The sequence below is a fragment of the Suncus etruscus genome, chromosome 1 (assembly GCF_024139225.1).
Source record: "Suncus etruscus isolate mSunEtr1 chromosome 1, mSunEtr1.pri.cur, whole genome shotgun sequence".
NCBI classification, from domain to species: Eukaryota; Metazoa; Chordata; class Mammalia; order Eulipotyphla; family Soricidae; genus Suncus; species Suncus etruscus.
In genome coordinates this window covers 22,513,187-22,538,497 of record NC_064848.1, presented here as the reverse complement: position 1 = coordinate 22,538,497, position 25,311 = coordinate 22,513,187, and the positions used below count along the sequence as shown (strand labels likewise).

Sequence of the window (25,311 nt, the reverse complement as noted above, 5' to 3'; positions counted from 1 at the left end):
GGGTGGGTCAAGTCCCCAACCTGCCAAAGCCATGCTTGCTGCCTCCAGGACTTATTCCTAGTTCAGTACTCAGAAATCACTCCTGGTGGGACTAGGGGTGGACTATTCAGGGTCCAAGGAATTAAACTCGATGTGCAAAACAGATGTTCTTTTCTGAGGGGGTCCACCCTTCTCTGGGTGGTGTCTTGTTTCTGCATCTGCATGGTGCCTCATTTTCTCCAGCTCCAAAGAGCTCAGAATTTGTATCTTAAAGAAATGGGTTTCTCGTGCCTTTAGACTACTTGTTGGCTGAGCAATTTTTCCTTAAGTTTTATTACTTCCCCCAAACTCATTGCCAGGTTCCTACTATCTTTTTGCAATAAGTATGTCTTCTATATCTGTACTTGCCTAGGATCTGTCTATTATAGCCTTGTGAAAAATGAATTAGAAGATTGGATACAATTTTTGTTGGTTGACAAAAACTGAGCTTGATCTCTTGATAAAAAAGAACTGAAGGGGCCTGGAGAGATAGCACAGCGGTGTTTGCCTTGCAAACGGCTAATCCAGGAGCTGATCTAGGACCTAAGGTGGTTGGTTTGAATCCCAATGTCCCATATGGTCCCCCGTGCCTGCCAGGAGCTATTTCTGAGCAGACAGCCAGGAGTAACCCCTGAACACCGTGGCCCAAAAACCAAAAAAAAAAAAAAAAAGAACTGAAGACTGAAGGTTTTGGCCTTGTCTTAAGGCTAAAACCAGGTTCTATTAGGAATTAGAGTTATCTTTGACTTACAAATGTAAATATGACTTCATTAAGTAGAACTGCTAGCTATTAAATAGAACATTCAGAACTGTTGTTTTGTTTGTTTGTTTTTGTTTTGGGGCCATATTCAGTGGGGGTCAGGGATTACTCCTGGCTATATAGGCACTCAGAAATCGCTCCTGGCTTGGGGGACAATATGAGAGCCCAGGGGATCGAACTGCGGTTGGTCCTCGGTTAGTTCGTTAGTTTGTGCAAGGCAAACACCTTACCGCTTTCACCACCATTTTGGCCCCAAAACTGTTCTTTGTTCTTATTTTTGGACCACACCCAGCTATGCTCAGCACTTACTCCTGGCTCTGTGCTCAGGCATAAATTCTGTCAGACTTAGGAGACCATATGGAAATTAGATTTAATCTATGCTAGATGAATTAAAAGACAGGTAACTAAAAAAAAAAAAAAAAAGACAGGTGACTTTTCCTCTATACTATATCTCCATAAAAATGTTTTGAAATTAGGGGCCGGCGGGCCCGGAGAGATAGCACAGCTGGTAGGGATGTAGTGGAAAAGGTAGCCCCATTCACTATTGATGGAGATGTCGCCTGGTTCAGCCTGTATGGAAAACTGAATGAAGAGTCCTTAAAAAAAGTAAAAATAGAGTTTTCATATGACCCAGTGATCCCACTTTTTGTTATTTATACTCCCTACCAAATAGAGAAACACTAATTCAAAAATTATGTTTTAGGGCCAGAGCAGTGGTGTAGCAATAGGGCGTTTGCCTTGCATGCAGCTGACCTAGGACAGACCGAGGTTCAATTCCCCCAGTGTTCCATATGATCCCCAAAGCCATGAGTGACTTCTGAGCGCATAGCCAAGAGTAACCCTTGAGCATCACTGAATGTGGCCCAAAAACCAAAACCAAAACCAAAAAAATTATGTTTTTACCTATGTTCATTGTAATACTCTGTATAAAAACCGATATAAAAAAAACACAAATATCAGTAACAAATGAAAGGATTAAGAAGGGAAATGCACAATGGAATATTACACTGCTATACAAAGATAAAATCTTGTAGTTTGCTGCCATTGGGTGGAACAAGAGGGCAACATGTTAAATCAGCATAGAGGAAGGACAAATACCAGATGATCTCACTCATCTCTGTTATATGGAGAAAAAAAGACAAGAGTATGAATAGTATCAAGGGAATGAAAGTTATTAAAGGATGACAAATGCATGGCCTTAGATTACAGAACTGTGTAAGTAGAGGGCTTGGGAGGAATGATGGAAGGCAAGTTTTATCCTTTTGGGCCTATACCTGGTGTTGCTCAGTGATTACTCCTTTATCTGAGCTCAGAAATCACTCTTGGCTGTCTTGGGGAGGACTATGAAATAATGGCACCAAACCCAGGTTGGCTGCCTGCAAGGCAGATAAACATGCTGTACTATGGTTCTGTCCCAAGTTTCTTGTTGTTGTTTTTCTTCTATTTTTTTCATTAACAATAATCAGGGGCCGGAAAGATAGCATGGAGGTAAGGTGTTTGCCTTTCATGCAGAAGGTCATCGGTTCGAATCCCGGCGTCCCATATGGTCTCCCGTGCTTGCCAGGAGCAATTTCTGAGCGTTGAGCCAGGAATAACCCCTGAGCACTGTCGGGTGTGACACCCCCCCCCCCCCCAGAAAAAAAACAATAATCACAGAGCAAAGGATTTGCCTGGGATCTTTGTAACCAATCACAAAGCATATACCCTACTTTTCCCCTAATTTCCTAAACACACAATTCACACCCTGATTTTACTAAACACACAGAGCTCACACCCTACTTTGCCCTAACCTGATTGGCTGAAGCACATTATAAGTATTCCACCTCTCACCCAAAATAATGTCCCGGAAGTTGTTCCCAGATGGTTTGAGTCTGTATACACTCCTCCTCTGCTGTCCCGCCCCCACAATAAGCCAATCTCTCAATCATGAACTTATCTGATATCCAACATCACAGATCTTATTCAGAGATGACTGACCTAACATTTATGAAGCACAGCATGGCCTAGCCATACAAGCAAATGGAGGTTTTGTTGGTCATTGCTCATTCCAAGTACAGGACAACTTTTCAACAGCCTGAGAGGAAACTGGGCTGGGAAACCATGGCTAGATGAAACTATTATCTGATTATGACACTGGGAAGAAGGGTTCCATAGCATCAGAAATTTAGAGTAACAAGTGTAAATTTGTTCCTGACTTTTTGTTCATGTGGTTTTCTGTTTTTAAGGTCTGCCTGGGCTGTGCTTTATTCCTGTGTGAGATCCAGCAAAGTCTGTCCAGCAAAGACTGTGTCTTGTTAATTTAAGAGTTGACCTGTGGAGATGTGGCTATATGACAAGCGAGTGGATTTCTTTTTACCTGGGTGTCTGAACGTCTTCCTGGCAAACTATTTGACCAAAATGGGAACCAGTCTGTCTGGAGTTAGGGTTTTTTATTTTAGGGTGATGGAGAAAAGAGGCATAAAAAGGAGCCACGCCTTGTGGTGCTCAGGGTCTACTCTCGGTTGCTTGGGAATTGCTCCCAACATCTTTCATGCTCAGGAAGACCATGCAATGGATCCAATCCCTCACATTGCATGGTCTCCCTGAGCATGAAAGATGTTGGGAGCAACTCCCGAGCAACTGAGAGTAGGCCCTGAGCACCACAATGTGTGGCTCCTTTTTATGCCTCTTTTCTCCATCACCCAAAAAAAAAAAATCATAAAGTTCATAATGAAGTTCAGCTAGTGAGGAACCCTTCTGGCTATTACCTAATTGGGGGAAAGGCTTGTCTTTCTGGTGGTCTCTTTTACTAAGAGTGGTCTCCCAGACTGCTTGTTGGGTGGAGGTCTATTCATCCAGTTGTGGACTGTACCTCTGAAAGTCTAATTGTCGGGGTCAGAGAGATAACATGGAGGTAAAGCATTTGCCTTGCATGCAGAAGGATGGTGGTTAGAATCCTAGCATTCCATATGGTCCCCCGAGCCTGTCGGGGGGCGATTCCTGAGTGTAGAGCCAGGAGTAACCCCTGAGCACTGACAGTTGTGACCCAAAAACCAAAAAAAAAGAAAAAAAGGAAGGAAGGAAGGAAGGAAGGAAGGAAGGAAGGAAGGAAGGAAGGAAGGAAGGAAGGAAGGAAGGAAGGAAGGAAGGAAGGAAGGAAGGAAGGAAGGAAGGAAGGAAGGAAGAAAGAAAGTCTAATTGTCTAGGTGTCTGGTCAGCTGCCAATACACAATACAATTTGGAGCCCTATCTACTCATTTGGGAGGGCCTATCTACTGATCTAAGGATGTACCTGTGCACTGAAAATCAATCTCCGTGGCTATTATGTTTGCCTGATGGCCCTAATATGGGCTGTCCCCAGACACTTAAGCTTATGTGTGCAGTGAGGGAATATCAGGTACTAAAATGAATCATTACGTGGTGATGAGATCTATCTGCCCACCTTCCTCCGAAGACTTGCAGGCCCTCATCAGTAGTGGAGGGTGGGATGTCATTCTTGATCGGGGAACAGTACAACTTTCAGTCTTCTCTCTCTACTACCTCCACCTCTGCCAGCCTCAATATTGAATGGTTTAATCACTGAGCCAAAGCCTGCACAATGGATTTTATCCTAAGAAACTTTATTTCCCTCATATCCCATGTACCCACTGCCAGCACTTCACGCAGCAGAGCCCAGAAGTCAGCACTCTAGAAAGCCACATGAAGCCATAGACAGAGGGTGGGTAACAGGAGCTCTTACACACGGGTCCACTCGGCAGGGGGGTCGCGGGGCCCTTTGGGCTTTCCAATTCGCAGATTAAAACCTGGGAGAGTAAAGGTAACATGGACTGGATTCAAGGAGGAGGGAAAGTGAGGGGACACCACAGCTTGCAGGTCGCCTACAAGCTTCCTTCTCGCCTCCCTTTTGCTTCACCATGGCCACAGGTGCACACAGGGCCACCACCCCTGAACCCCAAGTTCAGAAGTTACAGAATCAAAGTCACACAGATTTGACTGACCTAGACCGCCCGTCTGAGCCTGAACTCCATCTGCCAAGTCCTCATAAGCGCTGGGCGTGGGTGCAACTGAGCTCGGAGGGTCAATAGCTGCAGGACAGGGGGACAGTCCAGGGGGTTCCTTCCCTTCCAGGCTGGGGTACACTCTAGGGCAGTCTGGGTGCTTGTGGGTGGAGTCAGTCCCAGGGAAGGGAGGGGTTCATGACAGCAGATGGTAGAAAAGGGGTGGGGAAGGGAGTAGGGGAAAGGAAGGGAAGTAGGGTGTGGACCCAGATGCTTGCAGAGAAGGGTCTCAGGATCCAGAGAGCCTGGGTGGGGATGGGGTCCCAGACCCTCCTCCCCAAGTCAGCCAGGGATATAAGGAGCAGGTGGGTGCCCGCCCCAGCCTGGTGCCCTACTCACCACCTGGTGTATCCTGGGCTGGCGCTGGGGGCCCCCGACCTCGCCGGGCCACCCGGCTATAGAGTGTGTCCACGTCCACGTCTCCATCCACGTCTACACCACTGCGCGCCCGAGTCCCGCTGGCGGCCCCGCCTTTCTGCACCACCGCGTATGTGTCGGCCATGGCAGAGCCCGGGAACCTGGGCTCAGAGATGCTTCTGCCGCAGGGAGGAAGTGAGATGGTGCCCTGAGGGTGGCGACCCCAAGTACACTTCCTCACCCCCACCCACGCCAGAGGGTGTGGGCGGGCCTGGGAGCATTGAGCTGGCTGGGAGCAGGTGTCCTAGAGGCAAGGAGGGAAGGGTCTGGTCTGGCTGGGAAGCAAAGGGACAGTTAGTTGCCTCAGTCCCAGAGTTTTAGGAAGTGGCGTCAAAATTTTGAAATGAGGAAGAGGTGGCCACAGCAGACAGCTAGCTGGCCCTGGGCCAAGGTAGAGAAATCTCTGCCCCAGAGGCTGATGCTCTGTATCCTCATTGGTTGGCCAAAGAGTTGGACATGCTGGACATCAGGCCTTGTCCCCTGAATAAATAAAACTGATGTGCGGCCAGGATGTGGGAACAGGGGAGCACGTCGCCCAGGGAGCATCTAGTGGACTGCGAGTTGGAAAGGGTAGCATCTCAGCAGAGAAGAAGGGCAGAAGAGACATAAATGGTACCTGAGGACACCCTCTGTAGAGCGAAGGGCCAGGGAAGTTCGCAGGGAAACTGCATCATCGTAGTAAGGAGCACAGTTCTGGTGAGAAGGCGGTGGAGGAGTGTAATGCTTCTGGGGGATCTGGGCAGGGCCCTCTGGGGGTCATCTCAACTTGGTGGGGACATATCAAGGAATAAAGAAACCCCAGGTGGCAAAGATGGGAGTGTCTCTGCTACTAGGCTGGTGGCCACAATGGTGCAGGCCACGAAACTCCACTCAGAACCCAGAGCAGAGATGTCACCTCTGTCGGTGACCTCTGTGGGTCACCACCTGTGACCAGTCAGGAAGGCAAAAAGGGACTTCGGTACCTCCTTGAGGTTTTGGTAATGGGGGCTGGCGTTTCGGAGAGCTTTGTTGAACAGAATAGTCACGATTTGGTGCAAGAACCTGTATTGCTCCTGCAGAGGAAGAAAGCGGCTGTCAGGGAGGAAAGGTAGTAAGATGAGTACATAGCCTGGGCCAGGAGAGACCGGCTCCCACCTCCCACCTCGGTCTGAACAGCTGTTGGCCTCTGCTTCCGGAACTCAAGGACCACTTTGTAGAGACTGAAGTTGCTTGGGATTTTCTGTGTCAAGACAGGGCATGAATTTCTAAAATTATTTAGAAATTCTCTCCTCAGAGACCTTGGGCAACACCCTCTCTGACCCGGAGCGTGTCTATGCAACCCTCTACCAATACCTGCTTAAGGAGCAGCTGCCTCACATAGTCCACGATGCATAGGACCCCTGTTCGCCCACAGCCAGCGCTGACAGGTAAAAGCAGAGGGAACTTGGTCAGGGCCAAGCCTCTCCTCTTTTCTAGGTACATTTGGGGGTGGAAGGGAGGGTGAGTGACCCATAGGACCTCTTGGATCCCAGGCTCCTTATATATTAATTTGAAAGAAAAATTTTATTTTGTTTTCTTTTTGAATTTGGACCAAATCTGGAGTTGCTCAAGGTTTACTCCCAGCTGTGCACTCAGTAATTACTCTTGACGGGCTGGGTAGCCATATGAGAATTAAGCTTTGGTCAGCCACACACAAGGCAATCGCCTTACCCACTGTAAGCCTAAAAGAAAAACTTAATTGCTTACACTTTTTTGTTTGTTTGTTTTTGGGCAACACCTGGTGACACTCAGGGGTTACTCCTGGCTATACACTCAGAAATCACTCCTGGTTTGGGGGACCATATGGGATGCCCGGGATCGAATCACGGTCTGTCCTAGGCTAGTGTGCGTAGGCTACGGCTTGCACCACTGCTCCGGTCCATTGCTTACACTTTGTTTGTTTGTTTGTTTTTGTTTTTGGGGTCATACCTGGCAGCGCTCAGGGATTACTCCTGGCTCTACACTCAGAAATCGCTCCTGGCAGGCTTGGGGGACCATATGGGATGCTGGGACTCGAACCACTGTCCTGCATGCAAGGCAAATGCCCTACCTTCATGCTATTTCTCCAGTCCCCTGCTATACTTTTGAGCATGGATGTGAGCTTACTCTCAGATGGCAATCTGGACTCAAAATTGTTGGCCATTTTTAGTGGCAACAGCACGCACATGCATGATTCAAACAGGCATGCAAACAAATATACCAGGCTGACTCAAGTACTAACCTATCCTCCTTTCCTCCCTCTCAAACACAGGGCCCCTCTCTTCTTGACAGACACCCCCACCCCCACCACCCCACAACCTGTTTCTTAAACCTGCAGTGGATGCAGAGGGGACTGAAGTCAGGTCCCTGGATGCGTCGGGCTTCCTCCACCATTACAAGTACATGCTCAGGATGCTCAGGGACCCCTCGATCTGGCCAGGACACAAACTGCAGGCTGGTGTATACACCTGGAATTTCTGAAATACAAGAAAGAGGACAGGAAAGGGAAGGGAAAGGAGGAGCATTTATCCCACATCTACTATGTGTCAAATACCCCCACAATCATCTCCTATGAACATTTACAAGAGAGAAAACAAACAGGAAACTGCTCTCTCCAGTGTGTGAGCCTCCTATGACCTCCTGTTCCCCCTTTAGTACCTTCTGGAAGGTAACTTGCAGAGTCCTGAGCCTGATGTCCTCATTCAGCTGTGTCTCCCTCTGTCTAAATGTAGAACAATTTCTTCTTTTATTTTCTTCTGGGTTTTTGGACCACACTGGTGACGCTCAGGGGGTCACTCCTGGCTCTGGTGCTCAGAGATCACTCTAGCTTGGGGGACCATATGGGACACAGGGATTTGAACCCACTGTTTATCCTGGATCGGCTTTGTGCAAAGTAAATGCTCTATTGCTGTACTATCACGCCAGCCCCAAGGCATTTCTGATCAAATACAAACCGCATAACTTTTTTTGAAGTAAAACAATTTTATTTAGAAATTCTAAGGAAGGGCCCGGGAGAGATAGCACAGCGGTGTGTTTGCCTTGCAAGCAGCCGATCAGGACCAAAAGGTGGTTGGTTTGAATCCTGGTGTCCCATATGGTCCCCCATGCCTGCCAGGAAGCTATTTCTGAGCAGACAGCCAGGAGTAACCCCTGAGCACTGCCGGTTGTGACCCAAAAACAAAAACAAAAACAAAAAACAAAAAACAAAAAGAAATTCTAAGGAAGGGGAGGAAAGAAGGGGAGAGAGTGAGTAATGGGTTCAAAAGAGAGTAGGGGCCAGAGTGGTGGTGTAGAGGTAAGGCGTCTGCCTTGCAAGCGCTAGCCTAGGAAGGACTGCGGTTCGATTCCCCCCAGTGTCCCATAAGGTCCCCCCAAGCCAGAAGTGATTTCTAAGTGCATAGCCAGGAGTAACCCATGAGCATCACTGGGTGTGCCCACCCCCCAAAAAAAAGAGAGAGTGGATGCTTCCTCCGAAGGTGTTGAGAGCCTCAATACACATCCCAATGCGAAACTATGAAAGCATAAAGTCCACACTCGAGGGGAGATTCAGGGTCGGAGAGATAACAAAGTGGGTAGGGTTGTAGGGCATTTGCTTTGCATGTGGATGAAACAAATAATATCCAAGATCCCAGAATACAGTTTTTTAGCTACCGCCCTGTTTCCCCTTCAGCTCACCGCTCACCAGGGTGATGAAGAAGTGCCCAATCTGCAGAGGCTTCTGTGCTTGGGCCCAATAACATTCACATTTATTCTGCAAAAGGCAAGAGAAAAAAAGGCATCAATAAAGATGGGAAGTTGTTTGGTTTGTTTGTTTGTTTTTCACAGTTTTAGATCAGCCGTGCACATACTACAGGACAACTCAGGCTATGCATGTTACAAGCTAGCTGCAGGTTAGAAGAAAGGGCCTTGTCAGAAAAATAGATTCAATAAAGACTTGAGCTTCTCATGTGCAGAGGAAGGACAGTTCAGAATAGGTCTCCTAAAACCAACTAAAACAAAAGACAAACTAGACAAAATATATGATTCACTATTTTTAGATATCGGGCCACAAGCTCTGCAGGATACTCTATCACCTATACAGCTTACTAGAGCATCATCCAGACTGCAGGATCTGGAGACTCCAATGATCCCACATAGTTAAGGAGCTAGAGATACCAACTCAAGACCAAAACAGTTATAATATAAAGGGAAAAGTCCCAGAAAAAAAAAAAAGAGATGCAATAGTAGCAAAACCTCTAGAAGTCTGAAAAAGAAAAAAAGTCCTCTTGAGTCTAGCTGAACAATCATCTGATGATAAAGTAACATGAAATTCCATAAGACCAGACAAGAGTAACTAATCTACAAAGAAAGTCTGTTTATTTGTTTGTTTGTTTGTTTGTCTCTATCCCATAGTGCCCAGAAGCTATTTCTGGATCTATATTGGAGGTCATGAGAAACCAGAGAATCACACCTAAGCTTTTCAAACATGCAAAGCGTATACCCAACATCTGAGCTATCTCTCTGGTTCCCTAATCATGAAAGAATAAAGTGGGCATTTCCTAGAGCTCATCATGGGACAAAAAAAAAAAAAAAAAGATTAGGGGCCGGAGAGAAAGCATGGAGGTAAGGCATTTGCCTTGCATGCAGAAGGTCAGTGATTCGAATCCCGGCATCCCATATGGTCCCCTGAGCCTGCCAGGAGCGATTTCTGAGCATAGAGCCAGGAGTAACCCCTGAGCACTGCCGGGTATGTGACCCCCCCCACAAAAAAAAGATTAACATTTACTCCATCAGAATGGAGAGACCTGACTAGTTATAAGGGACTGATTTATACACATTGGAAGTAGAGAAAAAATTAGTTCTTAGAATTAAAGACTACAATAGATTTTTCTGAGAAGGAGTTTATAAACCAAACTTTTAAATGAACAACATCCAATAGGTAAACAACTGCTTTTAGAAAAAGTTCAATAAACTTTAAAAAAAGACAATAAAGTACATACTTACTGTGTAAAATTCAAATATACAGCAGCAAATGAAAAGAAAACAAGGAAAATTCAACTCATAGCCAGAAGAAAAATTAGCTGTACAAAAAATAGCCAAATAAAATAAGAAAAGAAGGGATGTGAGTGATAGTTCAATCAGGTAATGTGCTTGTTTTGCATGCCAGCCACACCAGGTTTGATCCCTGACATCCCCATATGGTTCCTGGCACCTGCCAGGAGTGATTCCTGAGAGAAGAAACAGGAGTAAAGCCTGAGCATCACTGGATGTGGCCCACAAAAAAAGAAAAGAGCAAAGATTTTTAAATAGATTTATGAATATTATAAAATACTCAAATTTAGTCTTAAAACTATCAATATACTTTTTTTTTGTTGTTTTGTTTTTGTTTTTGGGTCACACTGGGCAGCACTCAGAGGTTACTCCTGGCTCTAACGCTCAGGAATTCGCTCCTGGCAGGCTCAGGGGACCCAGATGGAATGCCAGGATTTGAACCACCATCTTCCTTCTGCATGCAAGGCAAATGCTCTACCCCTCCATGCTATCTCTCCGGCCCCAACATAATCTAAAGTGAAAAGAAAACATGAAAACGATGTACCCTTAACTACTGGTAATATCTCCCCACTTTCAAATTTCCAAAATTGGTGAAACTGTGAGCTACCCTATCAATAAAAGTCAATTAATATAATAAAATAAAACTAAAGAAAGTTATAAGGCAGATGGTGATCAAACTGTTTAAAAACAAGGAAGAGGGGCTGGAGTGATAGCACAGGTGGTAAGGTGTTTGCCTTTTTAATGCTAACAGACCCAGGTGGACCCGGATTCAATCCTCCAGCTTTCTAAATGGTCCCCCTGAGCCTGCATGAGCAATTTCAGAAGTGCAGAGTCAGGAATAAACTCCTAAACACTGTCGAGTGTTGGCCCAAAAAAAAACAAAAAATGAAACAAAACAAAATAAAAGGGGGGCCAGAGAGATAGCATAGCGGTAAGGCATTTGCCTTGCATGCAGAAGGATGGTGGTTCGAATCACGGCATCCAATATGGTCCCTGGACCCCTGCCAGGAGAACCTCTGAGCACATTTACCAGGAATAACACCTGAGCATTGTTAAGTGTGGCACAAAAACAAAAAACAAAAGATACACTATACACTAAAAAAACTAGCAGTTTTGTACTGAACTTTATAAGTTCAATAGAGTGGCATCCTAAATTGCTGCAATTAAAAACAACTTTTGAAGCCGACAAAAATTGAGAATATTTATCAGGACGCAAAATTAACTGTGAGAAGTATCAGAGTAGCTCTTAATACACAAGAAACATGATTCAAGAGAGATAGGATTATGGGTAGGGCTCTTGTCTTGCACTAAGCACCACCAAGGTTTGATCCTTCATATCCCCTAAGCATCATCAAAAGTTTCTGGATGCAGAGCCAGGAGTAACACCCTGAGCACCACTGGGTATGACCCAACCAACAACAAGAAAAAGAAATAGTATTCCAAATTGAAATACATCCACAAAAGTGTAAATATATTAAAAGACAAATATAAAAGAAACAAAAAGCGGTAAATATGAATGATATTCTCATTTTTTTGTTGTTTTTTGGGTCACACCCGGCAGCACTCAGGGGTTACTCCTGGCTCCTGACAGGGACCAGGGGACCATCTGGAATGCCGGGATTCGAACCACAGACCTTCTGCACGAAAGACAAACGCCCTACCTCCATGCTGTCTCTCCGGGCCCCAGATATTCTCATTTTTAACGTTAGAATAGGGGTATTTGGACACCTAGTGGTGGTCAGGTATCACTTCTGGCAAGGTTCTGAGATGCCCTGAATCAAACCCAGGCCAGCTGCAAATATGGTGGTGCCCTACCCACCGTCGTATTCTCTCCAGCCCCTTGTTAACATCGTTAAAAGACAAGTTAGTATCAATCCTTCACAAATAACTTTCCAAAACCCTGAAAACATTTGCCAACATAATGTCTGAGGTCAACATGGATCTGATATCAAGATCATCCATAGCCATCACAAGAAAATTTCTACCCACAAAAGTCTCAATAAGTATCATGCTAAGTGAAGATAGTCAGGGGGGATAGCTACAGAATCATCACTGTCCTATACAGGATATAAAGAAAAGTAGTAAAGAACAGTGTTGGGGGCCTGGAGAGATAGCACAGCGGCGTTTGCCTTGCAAGCAGCCGATCCAGGACCAAAGGTGGTTGGTTCGAATTCCGGTGTCCCATATGGTCCCCCGTGCCTGCCAGGAGCTATTTCTGAGCAGACAGCCAGGAGTAACCCCTGAGCACCGCTGGGTATGGCCCAAAAACCAAAAAAAAAAAAAAAAAGAACAGTGTTGGGGCATTTGCCATGCGCGTGGCTGACCCAGGATGGACCGGGATTCGATTCCAGGCATATGGTCCCCTAAGCCTGCCAGGGGCGATCTCTTTTTTTGTTTGTTTGTTTGGGTTTTTTGTTTTTATTTTTGTTTGTTTTGGGGTTTTATTGGGGCCACACCTGGTGACGCTCAGGGGTTACTCCTGGCTATGTGCTCAGAAATTGCTCCTGGCTTGGGGGACCATAAGGGACACCGGGGGATCAAACCACCATCCATCCTAGGCTGGCGAACGCAAGACAGACGCGTCTTACTGCTTGCACCACCACTCCAGCCCCAGGCCAGGGGAAATTCCTGAGCTCAGAGCCAAGAGTAACCTCTGAGTACTGCCGGGTGTGGCCCCAAAATAAAACAAAATTTCAGACAACAACAAAATAACAAATGCACAGAGGGAAAGAGAACTGACAACTAGTCCTTAGGTAGAAAGTTACCACAGCATTGAGTATGGAAAGGGGGATTACATGAGACAATGGTGAAAGGAAAGTGGACACTCTAGTGGAGACTGTGAATTTGGATGCCTATGCATAAAACCCTATCACTAACAGTTTTGTAAGTAACAGGTACCTAAAAGGAAATTAAATTAAGAAAAAGAACCTCATAACTGGCAAAAATATAAACCAATACATGGAAAAACCAATCAATGCCAATAACTAGACCTCATATAAAATATTAATTACAAAATAAAAAGAATGCATCTGAATTGAAGCAGAAAAATACTATATTAATTCTATTTAATGATTAAAAACCCAAAAGAAACAGGGACCGGAGAGATAGCATGGAGGTAAGACGTTTTGCCTTGCATAACAGAAGGACGGCGGTTCGAATCCCGGTATCCCATATGGTATCCTGGCCTGCCAGGGGCTGAGTTCTGAGTGTAGAGCCAGGAGTAATCCCTGAGCGCTGCCAGCTGTGACCCAAAAACCAAAACCAAAAACAAAAACTCATTGTAGTTGAAATAAACATACTCAGGGTCAGAGAGTTAGCCTGGAGGTAAGGCATTTGCTCTTCATGGCAGAAGGATGGTGGTTCGAATCCTGCCATCCCATATGGTCGGTCCCCTGTGCTTGCCAGGGGCTGATTTCTGAGCATAGAGCAGGAGTAACCCCTGAGCGCTGCCCGGGTGTGGACCCAAAAACCAAAAAAAGAAAAAAGATAAAAAAAAAAAAGAAAATAAACATATACAATTTGGTGGCTGGGACTGTACTAGTTCTCAAGTACATGCTTTGTAAGTATGACCCAATATATAAACCCCTGACAACCAAATGAACAAGTTCGACAGACCTGGCAAAATCCAAAAGACTTTCTGAAAATATTGGCAAATTGAATTGAACACTGATATGGATCCACACCATATTAGGAGAGTATCCGACACTACCTTCAAGTTTGGTGATTTACTAACAGGACCCCTAAGAACTTCACAGAGTTGTGCTTTGGGCTGGCCATTAAATGAAAGGGTGAATTATTAAAATCAGCAAAGTGGTAGGCAGAGCAGCGAAACTCAAGCCCCGGTTTCAATCTAACTGCACACCAGCCCTGGTGACCTCTGAGCATTAGAGGTCACACATTAGGCCAAGTTTGGCCAGGTCTGGTCCCTACATAGTAAAAAATGAAAATAGCAAAAAGGAAAGACACAATGGTGTTGAGTCTGCAGTAAAAGGAACTTTTAGCAAAGGTCTTCTCCTCAGAGGGACATGGGAGCATGCGAGCATCAGAGCGATTAGAAACAGTGGGTGGTCATTGACCTTGCATATGGTTGTGCCTACAAAAGTGATCCTAGAAACACATGTGGGTCCCCTGAGCTAGTAAGAACATTAGTAACACTATTGAAAGATGACAATTATTACAAATTGACTTTTACTCATCTAAATTTTGATCATTCCATTTGTCTTTGTGTTGTAATAAACTATGTGAAATTTGTATATGCCTGCCAAGGAGGCAGCTTGGAATGTTGGTGAAAAACTGGGACACTGTTGAAAGGGAAGCTCACACCTGGTGATGTTTGAATATTTAATGCCTGAACTATAGTAATATGAACAGGTTGGTAAATTATGGCATTATAATAAAATTTTAATTAATAGAAAATATGACAGGGACCTGGAAGATAGCTGAAGTGGTGGATGCACAAGCCTAGCATGTGTGAGGTACTGAGTTTGATCCCTAGAACAACACAATCCACCCATCTATCAGCAGTAGTGGCCCAGATGCCCCTAAAGCATCATTGCAACTAGATTATTGCACAGAACTGTCAGACCCTATACTGGCATGAAGATGATATGGATGTTTCTAGACTCCTAACGAATCACTGGATATAGTCATCAAAAGAAATAAGGATGACAAATGCAAAATTCCTGTGTTTACTACCAAAGTCTGTTATTACAACCAAGTGCTTGCAGTCCCCTAGTCATTGTGACACAACAGGAGGGAAGAGAAGGAAAAAATAAATAAATAAAAAGCAAATTAAGGGCTTAAGAAATAGTTTAGGGACTAGGAGAGTTAGCATGGAGTTAAGGCATTTGCCTTGCATGCAAAAGGACAGTGGTTCGAACTCCGGCATCCCATATGGTCCCCCGGAGCCTGCCAGGAATGATTTCTGAGCGTAGAGCCAGGAGTAAACCCCTGAGAGCTGCTGCTGGGTTGTGAACCAAAAACCAAAATAAATAAATAAAATAATAATAAATCAATAAAATTTCTGGGATTGGAGAGTTAGTAAAGTGGGCAGGGAACTTGCCATTGCTTGTGACTGACAAAACAAAAGAAAAAAGAAATAGTTTAATAAGCAAAGTACTTTCCTTGAAAGTTCAATTATCAGCACCCCTTTCGGTCCCACCAATCTCCACCAAAAGTGATCCCTGAGCACAGAGACAGGAGTAAGCCCTGGCACCATAGTGGTAAGGAGGAGGAAGATGATTAAAGATAAGAACAAAACAACAACAACAATAATAATAATAATAATTATAACAAAAAGAACAAAAGCAAGAAGAACAAGAACAAGAAAACAAGAAGACCACCACCCTGGCTGGACACCCAGCCAGGTGTGTTCAAGCACCATGGCCAGGAGTATAATTCTTCAGAAAAATAGAAGTCTTAAAGAACACCACAGAGACTCACAGGGAACATCACAACTAAGTGTTTATGACCCTCAGTTTACAACAACCACAAAACATTTAGATTAAAATTAAAATGAAGATAAAGAGAATTTACAGACAGTATAGCGGTTAAACTACTTGGTTTGGAGCCAGAACAGCAGATAGGGCATTTGCCGGGCAAACACAGAACCAGAGGTAACCCCTGAGCACTGCTGAGTGTGGCCCCAAAACCAACCGACCAATCAAATAAATAAATTAACCCTTGACTTGCACACAACTGACCCTAGTTCAATCCCTAGTCCTATACATATATATGTATTTATAAGTACTGTTATATATATTTATATATTATATATTTTCACATATTTATCTATAAGTATAGTACAGCTAATTAAACTAACTGTGCTCTCTGTCCTGGGGATCTAGTATGCAATGGCTGCCAATAGCAAGTAGATTCATTGATAATGTAGCAACCTGTGGTTGTATGGGCTGTTCAAAGGAATCTTGTAAACAGTCCTTTGTGGTGAGCGTTCATGTCTATCCTCATGCTGACTCCAATCTTAGGCTTTACATTGGTGCATGGGATCCTCTGTGAAACCTCAAGGCAAAGTAACTAGGGTCCATGTTGGCCAAGTCATCATGTGCATCTGCTCCAAAAATGCAAGGAACATGTGACTGAGGCTTTGCGCCAGGCCATCTTCCAGTTTTCCAGTTATCAAAAAATCCACATCTCCAAGAGCTTTATAAATTTTAATGAAGGGGCCGGCGAGGTGGCGCTAGAGGTAAGGTGTCTGCCTTGCAAGCGCTAGCCAAGGAAGGACCGCAGTTCGATCCCCCGGCGTCCCATATGGTCCCCCCAAACCAGGGGCAATTTCTGAGTGCTTAGCCAGGAGTAATCCCTGACCATCAAACAGGTGTGGCCCCAAAAACCAAAAAAAAAAAAATTTTTAATGAAGATAAATTTAAAAACATGGGCTGAAAAGCAGTTTATCCCAATTGTGAGCCTCTGAACATGAGAGTGCATTGCACTCTGGAGAGCCTTGGAGCTGCTCACCATCCAGACCCTATTCCCACCTCAGTTCTTAACCCCATCCCACCCCCCACCACAGTACCTTCTGCTTATTAACCAAAGGAAAAAAAATTTTTTTTTTGGTTTTTGGGCCACACCCGGCGGTGCTCAGGGGTTACTCCTGGCTGTCTGCTCAGAAATAGCTCCCGGCAGGCACGGGGGACCATATGGGACACCGGGATTCGAACCAACCACCTTAGGTCCTGGATCGGCTGCTTGCAAGGCAAACACCGCTGTGCCATCTCTCCGGGCCCTAACCAAAGTAAATTTAATTGAAAACTAAAATAAGGGATGGGAGAGATAATATGGAAGTATTGCATTTGCCTTGCATGCAGAAGGATGGTGGTTCGAATCCTGGCATCCCATATGGTCCCCTGAGCCTGCCAGGAGGGATTTCTGAGTGTAGAGCCAGGAGTAACCCCTGAGCCCTGCCGGATGTGACCCAAAAACAAACCAAAAAAAAAAGAAAACTAAATTAAAATCAAAGATGGACATAGATGAAAAAGCAAAATAATAAAATATATTATATGATACAAACTCTAATTTCAAGAAATTGAAATACTAGTATATACTCGGGTATAGCTGACCCCCTTAATTTTACCCTAAAAACTGGGAAAGCTTAGTGATTCGAGTATAAGCCAAGGTGGGAAATGCAGCCAGCCACTAGTAAATTTCAAAAATAAAAATATATACCCAAAAACAATTACAATAATTTGAGGAATCAGTTTTTTAATATTTATTGTTAAAGAAAAAACTGCAAACTAGCAACAATAACTTTAAAATTTTGAATAAAGGGGCCAGAGTGGAGGCGCAAGTGGTAAGGACTTCTATGTGCCAACCTAGGACGAACCGACGGTTCGATCCCCCGTGTCCCATATGGATGCCAGGGGCGATTTCTGAGCGAAAAGCCAGGAGTAACCCTTGAGCGTCACTGGGTATGACCAAAAACAAAAAAAAAAAAACAAAAAAAAAATTTTTAAATAAAGTGCAGAAAACCATAGCTTAACAGGTAATCAAGCTAAACCACAAAGGTTAAAAATCCTTCAATGGGGCCCGGGCTAGGTGGCGCTAAAGGTAAGGTGCCTGCCTTGCCTGCGCTATCCTTGACGGACCGCGGTTTGATCCCCCGGTGTCCCCATATGGTCCCCAAGCCAGGAGCAACTTCTGAGGCGCATAGCCAGGAGTAACCCCTGAGCTTTACGGGTGTAGTTGGCCCAAAAACCAAAAAAAAAAAAAAAAAAATCCTACATAACTGGATTTTTCTTCATCATCATCATCTACTATCATCATCATCATCATCATCATCTGTATGCCCAAACAGAGCTTCAGCTAAATCTGATAGTTATATTGTATAAGTGCACTTTAGAAAAAAAGAATATTACCAGAGATAATGAGGGGCATTACATATTAGAAAAGGGATCAATTGTGGCCGGCGAAGTGGTGGCGCTAGAGGTAAGGTGTCTGCTTGCAAGCACTAGCCAAGGAAGGACCTCGGTTTGATCCCCCGGCATCCCATATGTTCCCCCCAAGCAGGGGTGATTCTGAGCACTTAGCCAGGAGTGACCCCTGAGCATCAAAAGGGTGTGGCCCCAAAAAACCAAAACCAAAACCAAAAAAAATAAAAAATAGTGAGAGTCATATGACTGGAATTATACTATTGACAAATATGTCTGAGTTGACAATTATAAATAAAGATATCAACATCCGGCTCTCAGCAACTAATAGAACATTTAGACAAATAGAAATGTGCACATACGCCACAAAGAAATGGGTAAGTCCCTCCAAGATGAGTAACCAAGATATGAACTAAAGGATAAGCTCCTCAGGAAATACATGTTCAAGTAGGACCAGTCAGGCAGCAAAATGGATTTAGAAATCATCTAAGGTTGCCCATCTTTGCCTTCAGCTAGACAAATAGCTGGAGAGCAAGAGAGAGAGAGAGAGAGAGAGATGGTAATTAATTTTTCAAATCAGGATTAGAAAGAGGCATCACGACAGATTATGTAGACTATACCTGACTATAAAATTTATACAATGGCCAGAGTGATAGGAGAGTGGTAGGGCATTTGCCTTGCATGCAAATGACCCAGACAGACCAGGGTTCCATCTCTGAGTGCAGAGCAGGAGTAAACCCTGAGCATCACTGGGTGTGGCCCAAAAATAAAAAAATAAACAAGGTTAATACAGGCTTATATTAATCATAATTCTAAGGAACATTAACTCCTTTCCCAGTCATTTCATTGAGTAGGGCCAGGATGTACAACCATGTGCCTTCAGAGATATCAATCGATATCCAATGATACATACATAATCCAGTGATAACATAATTTTTGGTTACTTACAAAGCAGATTAAAGATTGATAGAATTACTTATCAGGGAGACTAAAATAAATAATATATAGTATGTATTTATATTTATAGATTATCTTATATAGTAGAAGTTGGTAGGAAATGCAAAGAAGGTGGGAAATGCAAGAAGGAAAGTGGAATGCAAGAAATTTCAAATGATCAGTGCTCCAGCAAAGTCTCAGTGAAGAAGTGTAAGAGCAAAGACCTGAAGGTGGTGATAGAGCCAAGGAGAGGAGAAAGCCCCGACACAAGTTATAATGGAGAACAATCCCCAGCCTGTCTGAGTAACAGCAAAGGCTTGAATAGTTAGAAAAGGGTGAATAGGACCCGGAGAAATAGCACAGCAGCATTTGCCTTGCAAGCAGCCGATCCAGGACCTAAGGTGGTTAGTGTGTCCAATATGGTCCCCTGTGCCTGCCAGGAGCTATTTCTGAGCAGACAGCCAGGAGTAACCTCTGAGCACCACCGGGTGTGGCCCAAAAACCAAAATAAATAAATAAATGAATGAATAAATAAATAAATAAAAAGGGTGAATAGGGCTGGAGAGATAACACAGCGTAGGGCGTTTGCTTTTCAAGCGGCCGATGAAGGAAGGAAGGAAGGAAGGAAGGAAGGAAGGAAGGAAGGAAGGAAGGAAGGAAGGAAGGAAGGAAGGAAGGAAGGAAGGAAGGAAGGAAGGAAGGAAGGAAGGAAGGAAGGAAGGAAGGAAGGAAGTGAAAAAAAAGGAAAGAGTAAATAAAGCGGTTAGAATGAAGAGATGAAAATCAAGATCAGAGCCTCTCAGCTATGGTCATAATGCAGTTGAAAGGTCAGCAGAACTGCCAACATTGGCAGTATAAATAGAAGAGAAAAAGTAACAGAAAACCTAACAGAGCAAAGTGGGTTTCTGCAAAGACTGGCACCATGAAGGGGACAGCAACAGTTCTTCTTTATCCTCCTTACACTAGAACATGCATTCTAAGGGTTGAGGACACCTACCCGCCCATTCTCCACCTCTCGACATGCCATCAGGATCACCTGGACAAGAGAGGAAGGGTTTTGAGTTAGGGGATGGCAGAAATAGGGTCGAGGGAAGATGCAGAAAGCTATCCCACCTTCTTTTTTCCCAAAAGCTGACCTTGACCCCAAATTCCCAGACCAGGCGCCAGAAGTCCATCAAGGTATGAGGCAGAGGTCCTTGTGTGGCAATGTAAGCCTGACGTCCATCTGTGCCCTATAAAAGCTGACTTTACTACAAGATTCTCCCTCAGCCCCACCAAACTCCCCCTTTGCAGATTGCCTGCCTGACCCGGATGAAGTTGCCATTGATGTAGTCACCATGCCCCTCCTCCTGGAGCAGGGAGAGGATTACACGTGTCTTGTCATCTGCCATCAGAAGTGAGAAAGAGAGGTTGAGGGTGATGGGGGCACCTGGAAGCCTCCTGGATGCAAGGCAGCAGCAAAAAGTATCTCACCAGCATGCCCAGCATATGCGTTCATGGGCGGTGTGGGAGATGGGGTGTGAGAAGTGAACATCACAAGACTCTGGGAGGAAAAGGCCCAGAATATAGTGATGACACTAATCCACAGCAATGCCTGGACTGTCACATGGGGCTAGGGGAACTTGTGCAGAAGCTTTTCACTTCATGCCAACTTACATGGAAGCACATCTTTATAGCGGTTCTTCCTTATGTTCTCTGGCCTACTGCCAGCGTCAGTGGAGAATACATGGTCCGTCGTCCAGGAGGCTGAGCGGGCCCGAATGTCCTAGGAGAAGGCAGGGTGGCAAGAGAGGAAGAAAAGGACTAGATCAGATCCTGAGACACTGAAGCACACATACTAATATAGCTGTGAGTGCAGAAACCTACAGAGAAGAACATTATGCCTAGTTAATTTCATGGATACAGTGATGGCATTGACTCAGAGCATCTGTCAGTTCTGTGTTCAGGGACTATCACTAGCTCTCCAGATTATACTAAAGTTGATGTCCCAACTATACAAATGAGAAAGCTGCTTGCCCAACATTCTCACCTAGCCATTGGTACAGTGAGGGCTGAACTCATACCTCTCAATATCTCCATATCTACCTCCTGTACACTCAGTCTATACTATGTTGTATTGTGATGCTGGTAATAGAAAAGATTATGGATTTAACAGAACATAGCCATTCTGCTGCATATTTAGAAGAGCATGATCTGGCATACTATAAAATATTATGTCTGTAACAAAATTATAAATACTTCATTACTGCTCATTTTAATTGGTGTATTACCATCATCCTGGGTCAGCCACAATCATGGTATCACCAACCATGCTACCTATTAATCAGGATTCTAAGCACTTTACTATGCTCACCCCATCACTTTTCCTAGAATAGTACTAAAACTACTGATATTTTCACTAGAGTGGCATGGAAACTGAGGCTCAGAGAAGTCCAGCAACTACTATGACCTCTAGTAACTGTCCTGTGCACTACTAGCCTTGTACAAAGGGGTCCTTAGTATTTTTCTTTTTTTGGGGGGGGGGCCCACACCCGGCGGTGCTCAGGGGTCACTCCTGGCTATCTGCTCAGAAATAGCTCCTGGCAGGCACTGGGGACCATATGGGACACCGGGATTCGAACCAACCACCTTTGGTCCTGGATCGGCTGCTTGCAAGGCAAACGCCGCTGTGCTATCTCTCGGGGCCCAGTATTTTTCACTGTTTAAGACTGGACAAAAGCCTGGAGTGAAAGAGCTGCACAAGCCACCTGTATTATATCTTTGCATCTATCATGAGAATTTCCATATGGTATAAATAATATATATTTTATTCATATTTTCTAGTATGCTAAGATGGTTATTTTATAACCATGATTTACTAAATTATTCATATTTGAGTTCTAGATAAATAATGTTTCAGCACCAGTCCCACCACCAATGTTTCCAGAGTCCTTCCCATACCTCTCTTCAGCCCCAGCCTGCTAACCTAACAGGCATCTTTTTAATTTGTTTGTTAAAGTTTGGGTCCTGTGATTTCAGTATTGTAGACTCTGTAGTTTGGATATTTACTCTGTCTTTCCTAATACCATCAATGTACCTGAATCCTCTTTTATTTCACATTATTTATTATAAATAACTTTTTCTTTTCTTTTCTTTTCTTTTTTTTTGGTTTTTGGGCCACACCCGGCGGTGCTCAGGGGTTACTTCTGGCTGTCTGCTCAGAAATAGCTCCTGGCAGGCACGGGGGACCATGTGGGACACCGGGATTCGAACCAACCACCTTTGGTCCTGGATTGGCTGCTTGCAAGGCAACGCCACTGTGCTATCTCTCCGGGCCCATAAATAACTTTTTCACCATAACTTCATATCAAATTTTTTCCAATCTCACTTTATTTCCTTCTCATTATACTTTGGGACCAAGAATATTCTAGACAACACCCATTGAAAAATTGCATTCCCTTATGCAGTTAATATAAATACTACATACAAGTGATATCATAAAGTATCTATTGTTATATATGCAAATTATTTAAATCTACTGTCTACTCTTTTGGGTTGTTTTGGGACTGTGGTATTCAGGATTATTCCTGCTCAGATTCCTGGTGGGAACTGGGGAGCAATACAGGGTACCAAAGATCTAACTTGGGTCGATCATGTGCAAGGCAATTTATACTGCCTGCTGTATTATATCTCTAGTCCCTACTGTATACATTTATCTAGTATTTATTTATATTTATTTTAAACTTAATAATTAATCTTACTGAACTTATTTTTGTAACTTTACATGTACTTGTTTTTCCTAACTTTATAAAGTTACATGCTTATTGTATAAATTATAATTTTTATATTTTCATGTATCCTTATTGTAACATGGTTGTAATAAATTGTAACATACTTACAATGATGTTAATGTTTATGGTACTGATGTACAAAGGTGCTATACTCTCCAATGCCCAAAGACCCTCTAACCACTTTCCATAAAAAAAATGGTTTTTTTGGGCCCTGAGAGATAGCACAGCAGCGTTTGCCTTGCAAGCGATCCAGGACCAAAGGTGGTTGGTTTGAATCCCGGTGTCCCATATGGTCCCCCGTGCCTGCCAAGAGCTATTTCTGAGCAGACAGCCAGGAGTAATCCCTGAGCACCGCCGGGTGTGGCCCAAAAACCAAAAAAAAAAAAAAAAAAAAAAAAAAGTTCTTTTTTTTTTTAATGGGGGCCACACCCAGCTATTACCGGGGTTACTCCTGGCTCTGCAGTCAGCAGGCTCGGGGGACCATATGGGATGTTGGTGATCGAACCCTGGTTGGTCGCATGCAAGACAAACACACTATCCGATGTGTAATCACTCTGGCCCACTATTCATAAAATTTCAAACATTTGTAATTTCTATATATTCAATATATATTTTATGTTTATTAAATAAAAAGTTTCATAAATTTCGTTATCTATTGTATTGCTCTTGGTGATTAAAATTTACATTTTCTCAAACTAATTTATATCACTTTACATACAATTTTAAATTTGACAGGTCACCGCTTCTATATTTGCATAAGATTTGTCTATAGTTTTACATTAGCAATATTTAAAACATCCTACTATGTGTATAACATGCGGTGCCTAGAACTCGGAATGAGTACTTCTTGAACCTGGGTTTCATAAGCCCACGGTATCCGCTCAATATTTTTGAACCTGGGAATGAAGCCTTACATGTGGATTCCACTAGCCCACCGTAATGCTTAAACTACTTGAACCTGGAGTCCAAGTGATACGGGGCAGGGAGCTTGCCCTGCATGCTGCATGCTGACACCCCAGGCAGTCCCTGGAGCCCCGTAAGCAAAACCTTGAGCCCCTCTGGGTGTGGTCCCAACACAAAACAGAGAAAAGCAATCTTTGAATCTAGTGGCCAGGGGTCCTGGCAAAGTGAGCACTCAAGATGTATTAGTCGCTTGACACCTGTCCCAGTTATTTATGTATCGTGCGCTTCACTTAAGAAACCCAAGCGACGGGCTGGAGAGATAGCATGCAGGTAGGGCTTTTGCCTTGCATGCAGAAGGACGGTGGTTCGAATCCCGCAATCCCATATGGTCCCCTCGCCTGCCAGGAGAGATTTCTGAGCGTAGAGGCAGGAGTGACCCCTGAGTGCTGCTGGGTGTGACGAGAGGAGAGGGGAGAGGAGAGGAGGGGGGAGGAGAGGAAAGGAAAGGAAGCAAAAAAGAAAGGAAGAAAGGAAGGAAGAAAGGAAGGAAGGAAGGAAGAAAGAAAGAAAGAAAGAAAGAAAAGAAAGAAAGAAAGAAAGAAGAAAGAGAAAGAAAGAAAGAAAGAAAGAAAAAGAAAGAAGAAAGAAAGAAAGAAGAAAGAAAGAAAGAAAGAAAGAAAGAGAAAGAAGAAAAGAGAAAGAAGAAAAAGAAAGAAAGAAAAAGAATAGAGAAAGAGAAAGAAAGAAAGAAGAAAGAAAGAAAGAAAGAAAGAAAAAAAAAAAGAAAGAAAGAAAGAAAGAGAAAGAAGAAAGAAAGAAAGAAAGAAAGAAAGAAAAGGGCCAGAGAGCTAGCATGAGGTAAGGCATTTGCCTTGCATGCTGAAGGTCGGTGGTTCGAATCCCGACACCCTATATGGTCCCCTAAATGAGCCTGCCAGGAGCATAGAGCCAGGAGTAACCCCTGAGCGCTGCCGGGTGTGACTCCTTCCCCGACCCCACCCCCCCAAAAAAGGAAAAAGAAAATCCGAGATGGGAAGGAGAAAGCCGGCGGAGAGCGCGCAGTAGGGGTGGGATGGAAGGATCTCGAGAGCAGACAGAGCAAGGTGCGGGGAGTTCTGCACCGGTCCCCGACCGTCCCAGTATATAGATCCCGCATTGCCGGCCGCGCTCAGCAACTCACGCTGAATTCGCCCTCGAGGGCCGCCCCTTCCCATCCGCCCCGAGCTTCCAGGGAGTCCAAGAATCTCCGCGCCGAGTCCAGGCTGCAGCTCATGGCGTCGCCGACCGCTGCAGCCTCGGGAGGGACCGGTCCGAGTCGAAATGACAGCTCCAAGGGCCTTGCCGGCCGCGAGGCCCCGCCTCCAACCAGAGCAGCCAATGGAAATGCAGAGCGCCTGGCGGCTCGACCAATGAGTGGCCGAGAGCTGCCTGACTCCGCCCACAGGCGCTGGCCCGGCCTCCCGGGGATAGATCGGTTTCCCAGCCCGGGACCCGGGAAGCGACACCTGAGCTGAACTTCCCTTTCTTCCCGTTCGTCTTTCGCACCCGCCCCACCCCGG

The 25,311-nt window shown here is 44.5% G+C and overlaps 1 protein-coding gene and 1 non-coding gene across 2 annotated transcripts; one reads left to right on the top strand and one right to left on the bottom strand.

Moving 5' to 3' along the window:
* Nucleotides 1–4,360: 4,360 nt before the first annotated feature.
* Nucleotides 4,361–25,025, bottom strand: PTPN18 (protein tyrosine phosphatase non-receptor type 18). The gene is made up of 15 exons (XM_049790315.1): nucleotides 24,933–25,025; nucleotides 20,736–20,844; nucleotides 20,387–20,463; nucleotides 20,216–20,311; nucleotides 20,077–20,115; nucleotides 8,912–8,980; nucleotides 7,889–7,947; nucleotides 7,562–7,708; nucleotides 6,565–6,631; nucleotides 6,374–6,451; nucleotides 6,195–6,284; nucleotides 5,849–5,925; nucleotides 5,155–5,351; nucleotides 4,756–4,908; nucleotides 4,361–4,560 (listed from the first exon to the last, which is right to left on the bottom strand). Exons 1-15 carry the CDS (start codon nucleotides 25,023–25,025, stop codon nucleotides 4,493–4,495), a joined length of 1,419 nt encoding a protein of 472 aa, XP_049646272.1. The 3' UTR covers nucleotides 4,361–4,492.
* On the top strand, nucleotides 16,062–16,196 carry LOC126030376 (small nucleolar RNA SNORA70). Its single transcript, XR_007503113.1, has one exon. It is a non-coding gene; the product is annotated as a small nucleolar RNA SNORA70 (small nucleolar RNA).
* Nucleotides 25,026–25,311: the final 286 nt, after the last annotated feature.